The sequence below is a fragment of the Haliotis cracherodii genome, unplaced genomic scaffold, assembly GCF_022045235.1.
Source record: "Haliotis cracherodii isolate W230 unplaced genomic scaffold, xgHalCrac1.p SCAF_10, whole genome shotgun sequence".
NCBI classification, from domain to species: Eukaryota; Metazoa; Mollusca; class Gastropoda; order Lepetellida; family Haliotidae; genus Haliotis; species Haliotis cracherodii.
In genome coordinates this window covers 8,948,755-8,968,201 of record NW_027266265.1, presented here as the reverse complement: position 1 = coordinate 8,968,201, position 19,447 = coordinate 8,948,755, and the positions used below count along the sequence as shown (strand labels likewise).

Genomic DNA, 19,447 nt, shown 5'->3' with positions numbered 1-19,447 from the left:
GGAATTAAATTCTGGACAAATTTATCTGTCGTACATAAACATGTCAGACTGTCAGCATAAACCACGAAATTTATCTTTCAACTCTGTTTTTTTCACCAAAATAATATTCTAATAAGAGCCCCCTATTTCTAATTTTGAGAGCGTCCTTGGCGCTTATTACGTCGAATACGGTAATCAATACTGTGGCTTCTTTGTCTTTGACTGTCATTTATGGAATTGTTAGTTGGTTCGTTTGATGTTTAATGCCGCACTCAGTAATATTCCAGCTTTATGACGGCGGTCTGTAAATAATCGAGTCTGGACCAGACAATCCAGTGATTAATATTATGAGCATCGATTCAAGCAATTGGGATCGATGACATGCATCAACCAAGTCAGCGATCTTGACCACCCGATCCCGTTAGTCGCCTCTTACGACAAGCATAGTCGCCTTTTACGGCAAGCATGGGTTGCTGAAGACCTATTCTACCCCAGATCTTTACCCATTGAACAATATTAGATCATATAAAAACATCATTAAGTTAAACTTGTTTGTCAAGTCACCATGTTTTGATTTTGCCAATCTGAACAGAAATTCTGATTCATAAAAGATGCTTCTGGAATATTCTTCAGTGGAACTGCTGTAGAAAGGGAAGAAATTCTGCAAATAGACTAACATATAGTCTCTGAAATGAACATATCATACAGAAAATAAAAATCTAATAAAAGGGAGCCCAGTGATTCTCTTCATTTTCATCTAGACTTGCCAAACATTATAGACTTGCATGGGCTGTAGTTGATATAAATGTATCAGGGTCTGTAAGACAGACTATTCTGCAAACTACTGCATGTGTTATTCTCCCTCGGATCTTCACAGGTCAAATTGTTAGTTGAACATACTAGACCATGATTGAACTTATTTCTTTCTGTCATTGACTTTGATGATAGAACAATTTGACGAAGACTGTATGTAATCAGCAGGGTTTAAACCCATGAAGACTGTGCTGAAGGCTAACGAATGTTATATTGTTGATTAATAAATGTGCTCAAATTGGTCCTATATGAACTGGATAGGTGACGAGCGTTTCATGACCTGAGTTGCTATAGATCGAGGTGCAGGATCGAAAGACTCAGGCAACGTATTTTAGTGTGTATTGTGCAGTGATGATTCCCACATGTTCTAACAGCATGGAGTTCTTGAATAGCTTTAAAATATGGTGATCAAAACAATATTGTTTAAACATTTTAGGTGCTATGATTTCTTTGAATGTTGACACGATGATGGTTTAAATTGATCAGACCACTTGGATCCTATCATATAATTGCTGAAATAATCGTCTAACTAGTCTAACAATTAGACAAAAGACATAACACATTTAGCAATCAGGTCAGTAGGCATTTGAAGTACTGGTACTGATATTTACAATCGTACAGTAGAAATCAAATAAGAGAGTGTATTGCAACATTAAAGGATGACCGAGAACTTGAAGCATGGCACTTCTCTAACTCTGACTGCGACCTCATATATGCTGAATCACAATGAATATTGTGGCATTATAATAGTAGTGATAATAATAATAGGATGTCCTAAGATCTTTGTGTGGTCTAGTGGAATAGCGTCTGCTCAGAGAGCAGAAGGTCCAGGGTGCGATCCCTGGCCGCGTCATACCAAAAGACGTTAAAAAATGGAACTTGTTGTAACGCTGTCTGGCGCTTGGTATTAAGGGGCTAAAACAAGTAGTGGTCGGCTTGGAGTCAGAATACTGTGTCTGTGTGGGGTATTCATGTTGAACTGTGGCATGGTATCTCAGTGGGCTGGCACTATATAATCAGCATCAGTCTTGACTAGTACAGACATTGCATTCAGAATTGCATCCCTTGGATACGTCAGAAACCCATGATTGTGGGTTCGAAACCCAGTTCGCCCCGATTTTGTTTCTAGGTTTGTCGCCATCTTTGTGAAGCTATACGAAATAAGAACAAAGATCTGATTTGATATCGTATTTTCATTACAAGGGGCACAACTCATGATCTATGCCAGGTGGCACCAGGGTCGGGCCAAGAAAGTGGCCTTGATGTGGCAAGGGTAGAAACTAGGCTTTGACATAGGTTAGTGGTCACGCCTGCCTCGGGAAGATGGGGTTCTTGGCCAACTCAGTTGTTAGCATTCGAAAACAATGCATGCTTCATTTCTTTTCCAACTAAATTCTGAAATTTTGATTTTAACAAAGAAAACTCATGCAGGACACAAGTGTGTCTTATTTAGGTGGAGATTCCATGAAGCTCAGAAATGACTGTGTTAAAATATGACAGCAATATGATGGCTAAACTTCTGTTATGTCCATTCGTGGAAGGTCGTTTAATGCTCGAGGATCGTATCGGGAAACAAAATCTGATTTTTATGAGACTGCAAGATACTCATTAACTTTGGATTAAGAGTCTTTATAATGAGCTCCTAAAATAATTTATGCATCCATTTATATCTGACATGGAATCTAGAATATATTATTCAGATGGCCTTCATACTTACAAAAGAATACCTCACAAGTAGGGTCCATTTTAAGGGCAATAACTATGATTTCATCATCTTTAAGCAGCAGGATTGGCATTCTCAGAACTATATTAGAAGATACTTTGTTTAAATTTGGCCAATTTTGATCCTCACATTCAGCAGTCGAGACCTAACATGATAGTTATTGATCTGAGACAGATGGCAGACAGAAGTCTTCAGACACCCAAGGTTGGACATATGTAATCAGACTGTCAATTCCAAATGAAGGAATAGGATTCTAAAAGCTGTATTTCCAAGATAATTGAAGGAGGAATTTATTCAATACTTTAATCGACTGGGGTCCCATAATATCTTAAATACGCTACATCAGCAGAAAAATATTTGATTACATTTTTACAGTTTGAGAAGGTATGTTAGAACTTGTGTGTGGTAAATGAAAAGTGAAATGGGTGAGTGAGTGAGTATGGTTTTACGCCGCTTTTAGCAATATTCCAGCATTATCATGGCGGGGGACACCAGAAATGGGCTTCACACATTGTACCCATGTCGGAATTCAAACCATGGTCTTCGGCGTGACGAGCGAACGCTTTAACCACTAGGCTACCCAACCGCCCCTTAAAGTGAAATTACATATTTATCTTTGTCTGTGTGTGAAAATATGACGAAATAAACCTATTGTGTTTTCAGTGTAGAGCTAGGTTGTCTGTAGATTTAAATCAATCTTGGAACAGGATGTGCAATATTAATTTCAGTTTATAAGCGATATGATTATCTCATAAATTATAAGTGGGACTTTATACATATTTTCTTTAGCTGAACAATAATCAAACACCTTCAATTACACAAACCGTATTCGATGTAATAAGCGCCCAGGTTGCTCTCAAAATTAGAAATAGGGGGCTTTTATTAGAATATAATTTTGGTGAGAAAAAAAGAGTTAAAAGATCGTAAATTTCGTGGTTTAGTGACAGCCTGAAATGATACAGAAGAAAAGTCGTATTATACATGACAGATATATTTTCCAGAATTTAATTGCCCATAATTAAGGGTGCATGTAACACACGAGTGCATATTATACATGAATAAAGACGTCTTGTGTACATTGATCAATTGAAAGGAGTGCTAATTGGGATTGTTCACTAGCCAATATATTAGCAAATATCGCTGTGGGCGCTTACAAGGATGGGGCGCTGAATACGTTGAATATGGTATCTCTTTAAAAAAGTGGAGTGTGGTAGTCTTGTGGTTGAATCGTTTGATCGTCAAGCCGAAGATCCAGGTTCGATCCAGCGCATGGGTACCATGTGTGAAGCCCATTTTTGGTGTCCCCCATCATGATGGCTGGAATATTGCTAAAAGTGGCGTCAAACCATACTTACTCACTTGCTATACACAGGAAGTAAAGAGCAGTCAACTTGAAAACCTCATCTGTCATATATATGCCTCGTTGAACCTGCTCAGTGCTATTTACTAGCAGACCCCATGAAGATTTAGTTGCAAGAGGCGACAAGTAGGATTTGGTGGTCAGATTCAATGACTTAGTTGATGCCTGTTATCCATTTTGCGTATATCCATGCTCATGATCTCAATCACTGGATTGTCTCGTCCTTCATGTAGCTGGAATATTACTGAATGCTGTGTTAAACAACAACAAACTATTTACTAGCAGTCAGCTTGTAAACAAGATGATACTTGAAGGAGTTGTAATGGATGCAGTGTTAAGACTTACGTGAGTCATACATATCATGAAAGAGGAAAGCCTGAAGTGTGGCGAATCATAGGCAGAGGCGGATCCAGAAGGGGTTCTAGGGGTGGCTACCCCCAATTCTTTAATGTAACACCCACCCCAAAAAATACTACCTTCCATAATAACATGTTGATATGGTTCTTAAAGTAAACTGGGGGCACGGTGGCCCAGTCGTCCAAGCGCCGCGATTCGTTGTGCAGAGTTGCGTCCCTTGGGCACGCCAGAAACATATGATTGTGGGTTCGAATCCCGGTTAACCATACCTATGCTGGTGGGTTTCACCAAAGTGGTAAACGTCTGAGACCTGCATCACTTCCGACTTTCCCCATACATTAAGCTGACACACTGCGATATAACTGGAATACTGTTAAAAGCGGTGTAAAATCCAACTCACTCACGTAAAGTAAATTTAATAATGGTTTACATGTCATGTTTGTGATGTTTTGGGTGGACCCCTCCCCCACCCCCATCTGAAGGTATGAATGTCCCAAGTGGAACCCCCAGTTTTAAAAATCCTCAATCCGCCCCGATAGATGTGTGCTCCTGATGAATCCCATGACCACATTGTACTGAGAATCACAATCAGTGTTCACCTGGTATTCAAATTTATAACTATGGGATCTGTCACAGGGGGCATGGGTGGCCCAGTCGTCTAAGGCGCCGCGATTTGCTGTGCAGAGTTGCATCCTTTAAGCACGTAGGAAACCTATGATCGTGGGTTCGAATCCCGGTTTGCCCCAATTATGTTTCTAGGTTTGTCAGCAACATTCCCATGCTTGTGGGTTTCACCAAAGTGGTAAACGTCTGAGACCTGCATCATTTTGGGCTTTCATCCCACATTAAGCTGACACGCAGTGATATAACTGGAATACTATTAAAAGCTGCGTTAAACCCAACTCACTCACTCACTCACTCATACAGGATGAATGAAGGAATACTTTCTCAAATAGAAGAACAAATATTATCTATCAATGTCATAAAAACAACATTTTCATCAGATTTGACAAGGTTCAGATTGAAGAAATTCTAAATTGATATACATCACTTTACGTTTATTGTAGTTACCAGCTTGTTTAGACTTGCTTAGGTTTTGATAACAAGTCAATATATTCTTACACTGTCATATGCACATCAATTTCCCAGCAAATTAACCCCAAACAAACCTGACAACGTTTGTGATTGTTTGTTTTGGGCCTAAGTCTTTTGCATGCTCATTAGGAGAATCTGTACATCCCGAAGTTGAATAGCTCTTCCCTGACCGTAAAAGACAGGTGTTTGTAAACATTAAGCAATGATGTATGGATGTGTTAAGCCCTTTCCTGGCTGCATCTCTAAACAGGTAAATAATCCACAGCTTAATCATGTAAAACAAACCCCTAACTGATTGTCAAAGATTGTTATTGATCTGCTAGAACACAAGTTACTGAGTGTGGAAATGTCATGTACATGTGATTGTTCAGATCAAAAGAGATTATCACGCAAGTGTGTTTTGGGATGGTAAATATCCTGTATTAGGAATAAACCTTGCATTTAGCAGGCCCATGCAAGCTAAATACATTGTCTTTATTCCTAACACATGCCATTTCCTATACCATAGATCACCAGTGTGATAACCTCTTTATCATATAATGTCGTTTGTATGTTCTGTCCTCGAAAAGAGTATTGCCATTTTTTACACACGATACCTAACTATTGCATGTTTTCCTAAAATTACATCAGATTTGTTTGTTTGTTGTTTAACGCCGCACTCAGCAATATTCCAGCTATATGACGGCGGTCTGTAAATAATCGAGTCTGGACCAGACAATCCAGTGATTGACATCATGAGCATCGATCCACACAATTGGGATCGATGATATTAATCAACCAAGTCAGCGAGCCTGACCACCCGATCCCATTAGTCACCTCTTACAACAAGCATAGTCGCCTTTTCATGGCAGGCATAGGTTGCTGAAGACCTATTCTACCCCGGATCTTCACGGGTCTATTACATTAGAAGGTCAGTGATTAGTCTGGCAGAGACCCAAGTCAATATATTTCCTACTGAAAATTGTGTTTAGACATTGGCTTAACAACCATATAGGCAAAAACACAATTGTCGACCGATAATGTTTCAATGTTCAGCCTTTTGCAGTCCCAGCAGAGTAAATGCCCTTTGTCAAAGGGAAGCTACTCTAGTCTATAAGATGTTCATACGTTTAGAGACCTGGCCTGTCATAATGTTATGAAATGCAGTCAAATGTCCAACAGAGTAATAAAATGAAAGAAGGTAACATATTTTAACCAAATCAAACTGCTTTAAATTCATGAAATCACACTAAGATGCAGATGTCTACAAGCACAGATATGGAAACTTATCACTCTATATATCATTCTCACTGACATGAATACTGACAATAATAAATCCTAAACCCTGAAGGTCATTTGTGACTCGATTAGTGACTGATTGGGCGAGGCCAAGTTTGTTTCTAAACACTGAAAGGAGCTTTTATATTTGCATATCTATCTGTAAATGACCCAAACAATTACCATGTTTATCTGTTGGCTTCATCCTGCCTAGAAACCGACACATTATACGATCAACAATGTTATCTGACCGGTAATGAACATCTTACTTTGTAGATTAACTTAGGATTGGATGTATTTGTTGTTTTTATCTCTTGAAAACAATCAGAAAAAGATGAGACTCTGTGTAGAAAAGTGATCATGGCATCAGGGATTTTTACTTACAACTGAAATTTAAAAAGTTCACAAAGCTATTTGTCATGGGAGCAGGGCCCTATTCCTCAAAGCGACTTTAGCTCTAAGACATCATAACTCCCATACTTTAACATAGACATGACAGTCATAGCATTAAGATCTCTTTGTGGAATGGAGCCCGAACCAATTACATTCCCTGTTTTACCGTTATGTGGCAGTATGCCCAAGGTCAGAAGGCAAAATTAACAAGAATGGTGTCAGACTTAGAGATAGCCTGTCTCACAGTCTCTGAACCATATCATATTCCCTTCTGCCCAAATGCCTTAAATGAAGCAAGTCTAGATTTTCCTCAGGTTCAGGCCATTTCACTGGGGCTTCTTTTCAATTTAAATGGAATTTTGTGGTTCTATCACAATTATATATTTTCAGAGACAAGTATTAGTCTAACTAAGGGACTAATAGCTTAACCAGTTTCTTTTAAAAAACACTTCAACTCTTGACATAAATAATTTTAACAAATGTAGAAATGAAAAAATGTTCAAAAAACATTTTGTCAACAAATCATATTTATTATTATTCATTACACTTTGGTTAAATGTATTCTAGTATCATCTAAAAAAATGGTCTTGCCTAGAGAATGTAAACGTAATGAATGTTGACGTAAAGAGATTCTGTTGAATTGTGTAACAGCTTACGCTGAAACTAGGCTAGCCTACTTTTTAAATTCCCAATTGACGTCATATCCTGAAAAATATTATTATCAGTAAAGTTACATTATGACAAGGAGCTTCCAAGTTCTCCTTGTGGTCAGGACCAAACTTATCATCAAGGGAAAACAGGTTTTCTGAAGTAGACAATATCATCGTCTGTCATCCATTGTTATAAATAAGTCTGTATTTTTATCAGATTATTCCACTTAGAATCAGAGTCAAGTTTTCAAGAACATATCTCTTCCGACTATTTCTGAGTGCCATGGTGCTTGGCACCCCCTCTCCGATCGATACCTGAAATGTCTTCATGAAACCTCGGATATTTTACTTGTGAGACAGAGATAAAGCAAGACACTGATGGCTTCCCTTGAATGTTGAATTTTAGTTGTTATGGCGATTTAGATCTATTCACAACAGTCTCTTGTGTCAGATGAGTTGTTTGAGATGCTGAACGTGGATTTTTATCTAAAATCTTTTTTCAGAAAAATGAAATCTGTGCATTTGTTCTTTGTTATAAAGTGTCAGTGTGCAAGTCATAGTCCTCTAAAGATCAATCTCATTAAAATCAGATCTTTGTACTGGCTACCGCTTAACAAAGATCTCAGGACATACCATTAGGGGTCACGTCAGAACGACTATTCTTCTGACCAATCAGAGCGTCGCTTACCAGATCATGAAAGTGACAGTCGGAATGTGTTTTCTAATCATGCAACCACGTAATATTTAACGCGGGGTATTCTGAACGACAGTTACAGATTTTATGATTACATTCATACAATCTAGGCCATCTATAAGCCATTCCAGAATGTTCTTCTTATCAGTTTTAATTTGTTTTATCGAGAATGTGTCAAAATATGTTTTGAAGCATAGTCGCCAGTTTGAAAGTAGTGTCGTAAAGCTCGAGAAAGCTGCCTTCTGATTGGCTAATGTCGATTTCTTGTCAGTCATTTCATTGGTCGGTCAAAATTCGCGAAAGGTCGTTCTGACGTGACCCATAATGAGGTGTCCTCAGATCTTTGTTTAGCGGTAGCGAGAACTAAGATCTGATTTTAATGAGATTGTCTGAAGATTGGCTGTTAGGGACCAACCATTTCAAATCAGGGGGTGCGGGTGTGGGTGAGGGATAGGGAAGAGGGATGGGGGTGTGGGTGAAGGATGGGGGTTTGGGTGAGGGATGGGGGTGGGGGTGTGGGTGTGGGTGAGTGATGGAAGGTTGTGTGGTCCTGGTTGTGTTTGTTTCATGATCCACTGACTCTGAAACAGACTGTTATCAATGGAAGTAAACAAAAAATAGTGCAATGAAAGTAGCACACCATTTTGATGCCGTACATAACACATATATACACATATTCATATATCATATTAAGTACACCATTCTTGTCCAAAAAGCTGCATTCCTCCGTTTCCAAACTGTGCATCTGCACTTCTGGATGTCCTGACAAAATGGATTCCTCAATATGGATAGGGCTCCAGCTTTGAGTTATTTCCCTCAATTTCTTACTGTAGGCAACAAGCTTCAGTTGATGGTGTTATGAATCATTCAAGGTTACAAAACTAAGCATTCAACTCACAGAACATTGCACAGAACTACTTACATTAAAAAAATGTTTTTTTTGTAAAATGGGATTTAATTTACTTTTTGTTTGATATATACCGGTAACATTTTCTGTGTGATGATCTGACCTTTAGTCTTGATTCTCAGCTGCACAGTGTTATGGTGGAAAACTCACACCCACTGCAGTTCAAGTTGCACAGTGACCATAAAAAAATATCCTCGATTATTGAGAGTATCATATCTCCTTTTGATCATCGACCGCCTCAGTGGTCTAGTGGTAGAGCGTCCGCCCGGAGAGCGGAAGGTCCGGGGTTCGATCCCCGACCGCGTCATACCAAAAGACGTTAAAAGATGGTACTTGTTGTTACCCTGTCTGGCGCTCGGCATTATGGGGCTAAAACAAGGACTGATCTGCTCGGAGTCAGTATACTGTGTCTGAGTTTGGTATTCATGTTAAACTGCAGCATGGTATCTCAGTGGACTAGCACTATTTATCGGGATCAGTCCGGACTAGTACAAGCAGCCACACAAACACACACACGTACATGCACGTCGCTATATAAGAGCAATAATCTTGGACGCGATGTTAAACCCCATTTATTCCGATGCTTACCATTGTTGTCTTTATTTTGTTTGTATGCTATTTAAATATGGCAATTGAAATGCCAGTCTGTAGTATGCAAACAAGCCACATCTCGATTCTGTTTGCAGATCTCTTTCAAAGAGCTGGACCTGGAGGAGATGTACCATCACTACAGCATCCAGATCAAACAGTCCCTCATCGTCATGTACCTCGGACTGGACATCGCGGTGTCCATCATGATGATCATCATCCATCTGGCAAACGGAGAGGTGCACAAGGTAGGGGAGACAACTCTGTGTCGACTGAGAATTGTGTCCTAATTTCAAATTTGTTCTCATTTTCTGTGTGATTACAGTAGAACATGGATATAACGAACTACAAGGGACCAGAGAAATCAGTTCGTTATATCCGTTGTTCGTTATATACGTTTTCGCTCGGAAACATCCGCCATCTTGTGTTAAACAAAACACAATACACATAATTGCAGCACTGACTTGTATCAATAGTGATCACTTCATAACATTGGATTGATAACCTTTTGCATTCATTTAAGTTTAACAAGGTTGACCTGTCACCGCTGATTGTGTTGATTCGCCGCGATTGTGTTGATTCACCGCTGATTGCGTACAGCTAATTGTCAGTGACATTTGACACTGAGTGAGATTTCTTAGTTCGCTATACACTTCACTAATTAGTGATAGATGGGCTTGTTGATGATCAGATATCAGTTCGCTGTATCGCTGTAGAGAGTTCGTTATATTCGTAAATTTTATATAATATTATATAGGAGATAAATCGGGTATTTTTTAACAGTTCGTTGTATCCGATTGTTCGCTATATCCGTCTTCGTTATACCTGTGATCAACTGTATTCCTCAATATAAGTAGACTGCCTCATGACAAGTGATGTTTTACTGCAAATTTCACATTTGTATTGACCAAGTTTGTTATCACCTGTTCATTTACCTGAAGGGTCAACAGTCAATATTGACACATAAATGTGTAGTTTAAGTAATGCCAAAAAAATATCACTCACATCTTTTGCATTAATGATAGATTTACAGTATTTACACAATATTCTGTTGACAAACATCTTTAAAGACAACAAAGCTGTTGTGTAATATAGTCATTACTTTAAGCACCAAAGTGACCGCTTCCATGGTCGAGTGGTAGAGCGTCCGCTCCGAGAGCGGAAGGCCCGGGGTTTGATCCTCGTCCGCGTCATACCAAAGATGTTTAAAGATGGTATTTGTTGTTACCCTACTTGGCATTCGGCATTAAGGGGCAAAAACAAAGACTGGTTGGTTCAGGGTCAGTATACTGTGTCTGAGTGGGGTATTCATGTTAAACTGTGGCATGGTATCTCAGTGAGCTAGCACTATGAAATCGGCATCAGTCTGGAATTGTACAAGCAGCAACACACACACACACACACACACACACACACACACACACACACACACACACACACACACACACAACCTATATAAGTGCAATAATCTTGGACGCGACGTTAAATCCCATTTACCCTCACCTTAAGCACCGAAACGACCAATCCCAGCAAGTGGGAAGCCAGTCTTGAGACCAATGAGTGCTCCGATTACGTGTACCTCACACAAACAGCAATGTTTCTCCCTTAGATATGTCCAACATGAGCCACAGCCTTGTGGCATCTGCTCTGCATGCTGCTTTGATGGCAGACAATGTAGGGTCTGCTCTATGTTCATGCACTGAGTAGAGCTCATTTGACTTCCTTGAGATCTAAACAGTATTCTTTTGTTACTTATTTAAACCAAAAAAAGATATGTGTCACTACTACCGCAAAGTGGCCAAACATAGTCACAGGTGATGGACAGACATGTTTTTTTGTTTATTTTTTTTATTTTGTTAAAATTTTAGTAATTTAACATGTCAGCGCAAAAATGTGAAACAAAGCATAGAAGGTTCTTTCACTTTATTTGTAGTGTTCTCAGTGAAGTACAAATCTACAAACCATAACATTAGTTTTGGAATTTTTAAATTTCATTTTGGGAATTTGTTTTGACATTGGCTGCGGAATGGGGCCAAATATTGGCCCCTGAACAATGTATAGTGTAGGAATAACTTGTGAATTATTTACAATCTGTAATATGTATAAAAAATGAATCAATGATTCTGATTAGTACCCAGCTGAAATGACGATGGAAATACAGTCAAGTCCCGTTAATCCGACATCGATGGTTGCATATGATTATGTCGGATTAACGAGTATGTCGGATAAATGAAATTAAGTAGTATCAACGTTCGTGAATGAAAATAGGACAACTACACGATAGATTTGAGGATTCAAACAAAAATAAAAAATATAAAATAAATATTCATATTGTTATGTTACATTGTTGGCGGAATATGTTTTCTAATCATGCAACCTCTGATGACTTTGTCGGATTAATGAGACTGATTAATGAGTGATTTCGGTAATTCGTTGCAAATTAGGAGTGTCGGCGTCAGAGTGCGAGACTGTCGGATTAACGGGTCTAAATAGCACTGATTTAATCGGTTCACATCATTAGCGTCGGATAAAGCTGATTGTCGGATTAACGAGTGTCGGATTATCAAGACTTGACTGTACCATGGTATACCATGGTCCACCATGGCCTTACCCCAAATCCTTCTGTTTCAGAGTTCCTCCCAGACAGCCCAGGTGTCCATACTAGGCTGTGGTGTCCTGTTGAAGGTGTTCCTCATTGTGTTTACAAGCCTGAAGAAGATCTACCAGCAACACACCTCCCTCCTGTCAGCTGCCGTGTGGCTCTCCATCCTCTCACTCATGTCCCTCTACTACAGCTTCAGCGTCCGCCGCACCCCCGCAGATGACATGCCCGTCATGTTTTATATCACCTTGGTGGGCTACATGGTGCTGCCTTTGTCCAAGAAATGGTCCTTGGCGGTTGGATCTCTGTCTTTGGTCCTGGAGCTTGTGCTCTCCGGGGTCCTATCTGACAGATTAATTCAGCATCTGCCACAACAGGTTGGTATGTTAATGCAACTGGGGCAACCATATTTGGGATATCACCTTTTACCTTTGACCTCTATGAATCCTATAGGTTGTCATAGGGACTATGTTTAAAATATTGCCTTTGATGTTTGACCTATGCTATGCGTGAACATCTTTTATCATCCAAAACTGGCTCCCACAGGAGGTATCGCTTGGATGAGATCAAGCGATATCTACACTGCAGATATCGCTGAAGAGAAATTACATCACAATCCTGTGACGTCACTGGCTACCATGACGACACAATCAAATGACATCACTAATGGTTCTGCTACTGAAGCTGTCAGCAGTACTTTTTACACTGAAGACACTGCTAATTACTGTCTACTAATTGAAAAAGTTGGAATGATGATGTTGGATGATAAATAAAATCTCACCCGCGTGTCTTTTGATATCAAATATATCAACACAAGTTGATAAAAGTGGCAAAAATCCTTGGCAAGCCTCGAAATTTTTCCACTTTTATCAACTCGTGTTGATATATTTGATATCAAAAGACACGCGGGTGAGATTCTCTATGTCATCAGATATTGCATATTAAATTTAAGACGTCCTGTGCATTAAAAGGACAAAATAAGACTGATAGTTTTATACATTGCAATCCCATCCCCAGCTTGTGTCTAATGCTGTGATGCTGCTGTGTGCCAACATTGTTGGTCTGTACCACAAGTCGCTGTCCGATCTGGCTCACCGCCGTGCATTCCTTGATGCCAGGAACTCTGTGGAGTCGAGCATCAAACTGGAGAGAGAGAAGAAACAACAGGTGAGGAAGAGTGGAGACGTCAACACGGGGCCAATCTCATTGTCGGCGAGTGTCAGTTTTAGAACTCTCCAACACAGGGCCAATCTCATTGTCGGATAGTGTCAGTTTTAGAACTCTCCAACACAGGGCCAATCTCACTGTCAGATGGTGTCAGTTTTAGAGCAAAACCAACACAGGGCCAATCTCACTGTCAGATAGTGTCAGTTTTAGAACTCTCCAAAACAGGGCTAATCTCATTGTCAGATAGTGTCAGTTTTAGAACAACATCACACTGGGCCAATCTCTTTGTCAGATAATCCATTCCGATTGATCAAGAATTGGTTAATTGTCTTGTTCCAAGAATAGTTTCATCCTGTATTTACCTGGACGATTTACGTGTGACATGTTCAGACAGTATTACCTGACTGAGATGCCTATGTCTGTGGTCCCCAGGAGGAGCTTCTCATCAGCTGCATCCCCAGCAACCTGATGAACCAGATGAAGGAGGATCTCCAGAAGCAGATGATGAGCAAGGCACCCAAACCCTCCCCCTTCCAGGACCTGTACGTGCAACACTACACAGATGTCAGGTGAGTTCCCCCACTACACAGATGTCAGGTGAGTTCCCCCTACTACACAGATGTCAGGTGAGTTCCCCCCACTACACAGATGTCAGGTGAGTCCCCACTACATAGATGTCAGGTGAGTCCCCACTACACAGATGTCAGGTGAGTTCCCCCTACATAGATGTCAGGTGAGTCCCCACTACACAGATGTCAGGTGAGTTCCCCCACTACGCAGATGTCAGGTGAGTTCCCCCCACTACACAGATGTCAGGTGAGTTCCCCCTACTACACAGATGTCAGGTGAGTCCTGCACTACACAGATGTCAGGTGAGTTCCCCACTACATAGATGTCAGGTGAGTCCCCACTACATAGATGTCAGGTGAGTCCCCATTACACAGATGTCAGGTGAGTTCCCCCACTACACAGATGTCAGGTGAGTTCCCCCCACTACACAGATGTCAGGTGAGTTCCCCCTACTACACAGATGTCAGGTGAGTCCTGCACTACACAGATGTCAGGTGAGTCCTGCACTACACAGATGTCAGGTGAGTTCCCCGCTACACAGATGTCAGGTGAGTCCTGCACTACACAGATGTCAGGTGAGTCCTGCACTACACAGATGTCAGGTGAGTCCCCACTACATAGATGTCAGGTGAGTCCCCACTACACAGATGTCGGTGAGTCCCACCACACAGATGTCAGGTGAGTTCCCCGCTACATAGATGTCAGGTGAGTTCCCCACTACACAGATGTCAGGTGAGTCCCCACTACACAGATGTCAGGTGAGTTCCCCACTACATAGATGTCAGGTGAGTCCCCACTACACAGATGTCAGGTGAGTCCTGCACTACACAGATAGCAGGTGAGTCCTGCACTACACAGATGTCAGGTGAGTCCTGCACTACACAGATGTCAGGTGAGTCCTGCACTACACAGATGTCAGGTGAGTCCCCACTACACAGATGTCAGGTGAGTCCTGCACTACACAGATGTCAGGTGAGTTCCCCACTACACAGATAGCAGGTGAGAAATCTTATATTCTAGATATATCGATTCTCAACATTCTTGAGATTGAGGGGCTCTGGTGCTGCAATTGCCTGTGCAAGGTTGTCTCCATTAGCTATAGCAGGATCTTCTTATCTTTCACTGATCCTGAGTTTAAAATCCTGATTTCTGCCAATTTATATGTTTGGTTTGTTTGCATCATACTCAAGTTCAAAGTGTCGAAAAGCCCATTCTATTTTCAATACCTTTATTAGATTCAATTCTTAATACTTCTATATTGAAACCCATGAAGATCTGGATTAGAATTGGTCTTCAGCAACCCATACTTGTCGTAAGAGGCGACTGAAGGGATCGGGTGGTCAGACTTGCTGACATGCTTGATGCATGTCATCGTATCCCAAATGCGTAGATCAATGCTCATGATGTCAATCACTGGACTGTGGTCCAGACTCGATTATTTACAGACCGCCGTCATATAGCTAGAATATTGCCGAGTGTGGCATTAAACAACAAACTAACAAATCTATTCTGAAGAAATTCCATTCTAAATACTTTAATTTCAGAAGAGCTATACAAAAAGTTCATCGTGATGAATTCAGTCCTATTCATCTATTTTTCACCAAATGTCTCCAAAAGAACCCTTTGTAATCAGAAAACGCATTAATTCACCAGTCAATCAATAACAATTACTCCAAATGCTTGACAGAACCTATTGTTTTACCCCTTGATTGGCCTACCAACACATCATCACCTTCAGTTCCATATGTGCACCAGATACATATATCAGCTGTTGTATATATATCACACTACAACCCTACTGCACTAACCATCACTCACACTCACAGTATCTTTTAACTAGGTCTCTGAAACAATAGCTCAGTCCCAGGGGGATGAGGTTGAGGGATGTGGTATATTATGCATCTCTCCTGAAGCTTCAGATACATCATTAATTCAGAGAAGCAGTTGATTACAATGTACTCTTAATTAGGCTTTACATATTGTCGTAGTTCTCAGATAGATCCATCCCTTTGTAGATTCAGTTAGGAGTTATAAAGTAGAAAGACAAAAAGTCATGTTGTTTGTCAAAATGAATACACATTCGTCACCACTCCCGTCTTTTCGTAACCTGCAAGAAGACTCATCCCCCTATTGATGAATGTTATGGGCGAAAATACGACAAACCAATCAGAATGCGAGTATGACTTCAAGTACTTCGGTCAAAGAGTCCCCAGGAATAATTTTTGATTTTGCATATGTCGTGTATTTAAAAATATACCCAAGATACAGTTAAATGTGTTCAATGATACTGTATTATACTGTAAGTGCCAATGTGTTTTCAATAGCATTTGGAATATATATGATATTTTAGAGAAATATATGTGAAATCATTACGCAACGAGTTGACAATTCTTTTAACTATGCCCGTTTGCACTAAGGCAGAAACCAGTCTGAATGACAGATACACTTACATTGAGTATGAAAAAGAAGTGTTTTTAACAAAGAGAAAGTTGTTTATTCAGTATTAATGGCCATATGGCCAAATTACAGTATATATGAAAACAGAAAAATAGCAACATGTTAAACGCTGAAGAAATATTGCTATATAACTGAAAAAAATCTGCCTATTTAATGTAACATAAAAATATTACATTTGTCTCACCTGTTCATGTGCTAAAGCGACCCATGAAGATCTGGGGTAGAATAGGTCTTTAGCAACCAATGCTTGCCGTAAGAGGTGACTGTGCTTGGCGTAAGAGGCGACTAACGGGATCGGATGGTCAGACTCGCTGACTTGGTTGATGCATGGATCGATGCTCATGATGTCAATCACTAGATTGTATGGTCCCGACTTGATTATTTACAGACCACCGTCATATAGATGGAATATTGCTGAAATCTGGGGGGCAAAATATTATGAATGTATAGAAAAAGTACATACGTCCTATTTTAAAAAGGCTTTTCATTTGTATGGATCTCTCAACATATTAGCGATGAAAATCTATTTTTACTAAAATTAAAACAAAGGCTGAGTGATATGTATTCTCAAGAGTGGCATAACTCTATTTCTTCATCAAAATATCTGTCACATTATGCAAATTTGAAATCACCTTTACAGCCAGAATTTTACATCAATAATCTCACGAATAAATCGCTCAGGAGAGCATATTGTAAATTCAGAATATCGCTACACGGTTTTAAGATTAACATGCTACGAAAGTCAAAACATACAAATGAAGACTTGAGTCTATATCTATGTACCCACCATAAAGGGAGGCAATTAGAGGATGAATTTCATGTTTTGTTTATATGTTCAAAATATTCTTCTGTCAGAAACCACTATTTGCCTTGGTTATCCAATGTCCATCATGATAATCACAGTTTATGTAATCTACACAACTCCAAAAATATCAACATTGTAAAGGCTTTGTCCTTATACCTAAATCATGAATTTAATGTGAAATAAGACTACTTGTATTTATTTTCCTGAGATCATGTGACACAGCAATTATTGTAATTGTAAATGTTCTCTGGCCACATGGCCCAAAATACTGAATAAAGAATCTTGAATCTTGAAATATTGCTGAGTGTGGAGTTAAACAACAAACAAACAAAAACTACAATGTATAGAAGCCGTATGTATATGTATTCACCGGTGATGGAGGAGGGTAGTGCATACAAACTATGAAGTACTGACAATGCACTTTGTGTTCCCTGAACCTTGGATGAATCAGCTGTTTCTACTTGCAGCATCCTGTACGCAGATATTGTCAACTTCACACCACTGGCCTCCGACTGCACAGCAGCTGAACTTGTTAAAATGCTGAATGAGCTGTTTGGCAGATTTGATCAACTCGCCAAGGTATTGCTCTAAATTTCATTGCTTAACACTCCAGAGGGCCCACTTGCACAAAGTGATCTTAGCGCTAAGACTATCTTAGCCTATGTTAAAGTTTGGGAGTTACAATCATCTCAGCGCTAAGATAGCTTTTTGCAAGTGGGCCCAGATATGCTGGGTATTTGCTAAAAAAATTAACAATAAAATCATCACCATATGTTGCAGAGTTTGTCACCTGAAACAGCAGTTTAAACAGAACTATTTAAAAAATTGGTTGTTACTGTATATATGCATAAAATTTTTGTTTACTTGTGAATAAAGGTTGGAATGTCCATCAAAGAAATTAAATTTATCTGTCCTCATCATCCCGAGGCAAGCATGTCCACTAGCCTGTATCAAAGCCTAGTTTCTACCCTCGCCACATCAAGGCCACTTTAATTGGCTCAACCCTGGTGCCACCTCGCATAGCTCACGAGTTGTGCCCCTTGTAATGAAAACGCGATATCCAATCAGATCATTGTCCTTATCTTGTACAGCTTCACAAAAATGATTAAGTTGATCAGATAACGAAAACATTCGTGATTTCATCCCTGACAGAGAAACATAGCAATTATTGAAACACCCCATGCAAAGTAACCTGCCTTGTCAAAGTTGACAAGGCAAGAGAAATAAGAAAGGGGCTGCCCTAAGCTATTATTATAATGACTTATATTTGGCAACTTGAGTCACCAGCAAGCAGCAAGCAGTAGCAGCAGCAGCAGCAATGGGCAACTATGTTGCCAGCAGCAAAATTCTAAATTTCTGCTGAAAAGCAGACATGAATTAAGTTAAGCCTAAAGGTTCGCATCCGCTGAGAAGCAGAGGGACTGAACAGATTCCCGCTGAAGAGCAGGGACCTGATAATTTTGATGATTACTTGGTGATTAAGTAAGTATTTACATTTGTAGCCAACAAGAACCACGCCCACCTATACCATTTATTGAATAAATAAGCAATATACATAGTTTGCTCTGTGCCATATATGTACACAAGACTGATTAGAGAGAATATGAATGTGGCAAGCTAGGGGTAGGGTGGGTGGGAGCCAAAAGTTGAGAACTGCTGTACAAAAACTGGGTACAGAAAAATTTGACAGAACTAACGGACAATGGTGATGATGCAAGAGAAAGTTTGATGACGTCATAGGAAGTAGAATTATAACGTAAGTGGCGGGAGATTGGAAGAGGAAATGATGTAACAGAGGTAATCAAAGAGGTGCATTATGGTTTCAGTAAACCCACTAAGTGAGAAGCACTAAATGAAATTATTGGGGTGTTTAAGAGATATGTTGGTGTATCAGTCGTGGATGTTGCTTTTGTGAAGCATTCTCTGACTGGACTATCGATATGTGTAATAGTCCAATCATATTTAGCACAGGAAAGTGGGCTTGACATGGCATGGGTCGAAACAAGACTTTGATAGAACACTTGTGGATG

At 39.8% G+C, this 19,447-nt stretch overlaps 1 protein-coding gene across 1 annotated transcript in view; it reads left to right on the top strand.

Annotated features, from left to right (window-relative positions):
- The window catches only part of LOC139446180 (adenylate cyclase type 2-like), a 102,423-nt gene that overhangs the window by 60,348 nt on the left and 22,628 nt on the right, over positions 1–19,447 (top strand). The window contains exons 4-8 of the mRNA XM_071227490.1: positions 9,915–10,064; positions 12,448–12,795; positions 13,436–13,585; positions 14,018–14,154; positions 17,885–17,996. Coding sequence (XP_071083591.1) covers positions 9,915–10,064; positions 12,448–12,795; positions 13,436–13,585; positions 14,018–14,154; positions 17,885–17,996 — 897 coding nt within the window. The remainder of the gene's footprint in view (positions 1–9,914; positions 10,065–12,447; positions 12,796–13,435; positions 13,586–14,017; positions 14,155–17,884; positions 17,997–19,447) is intronic.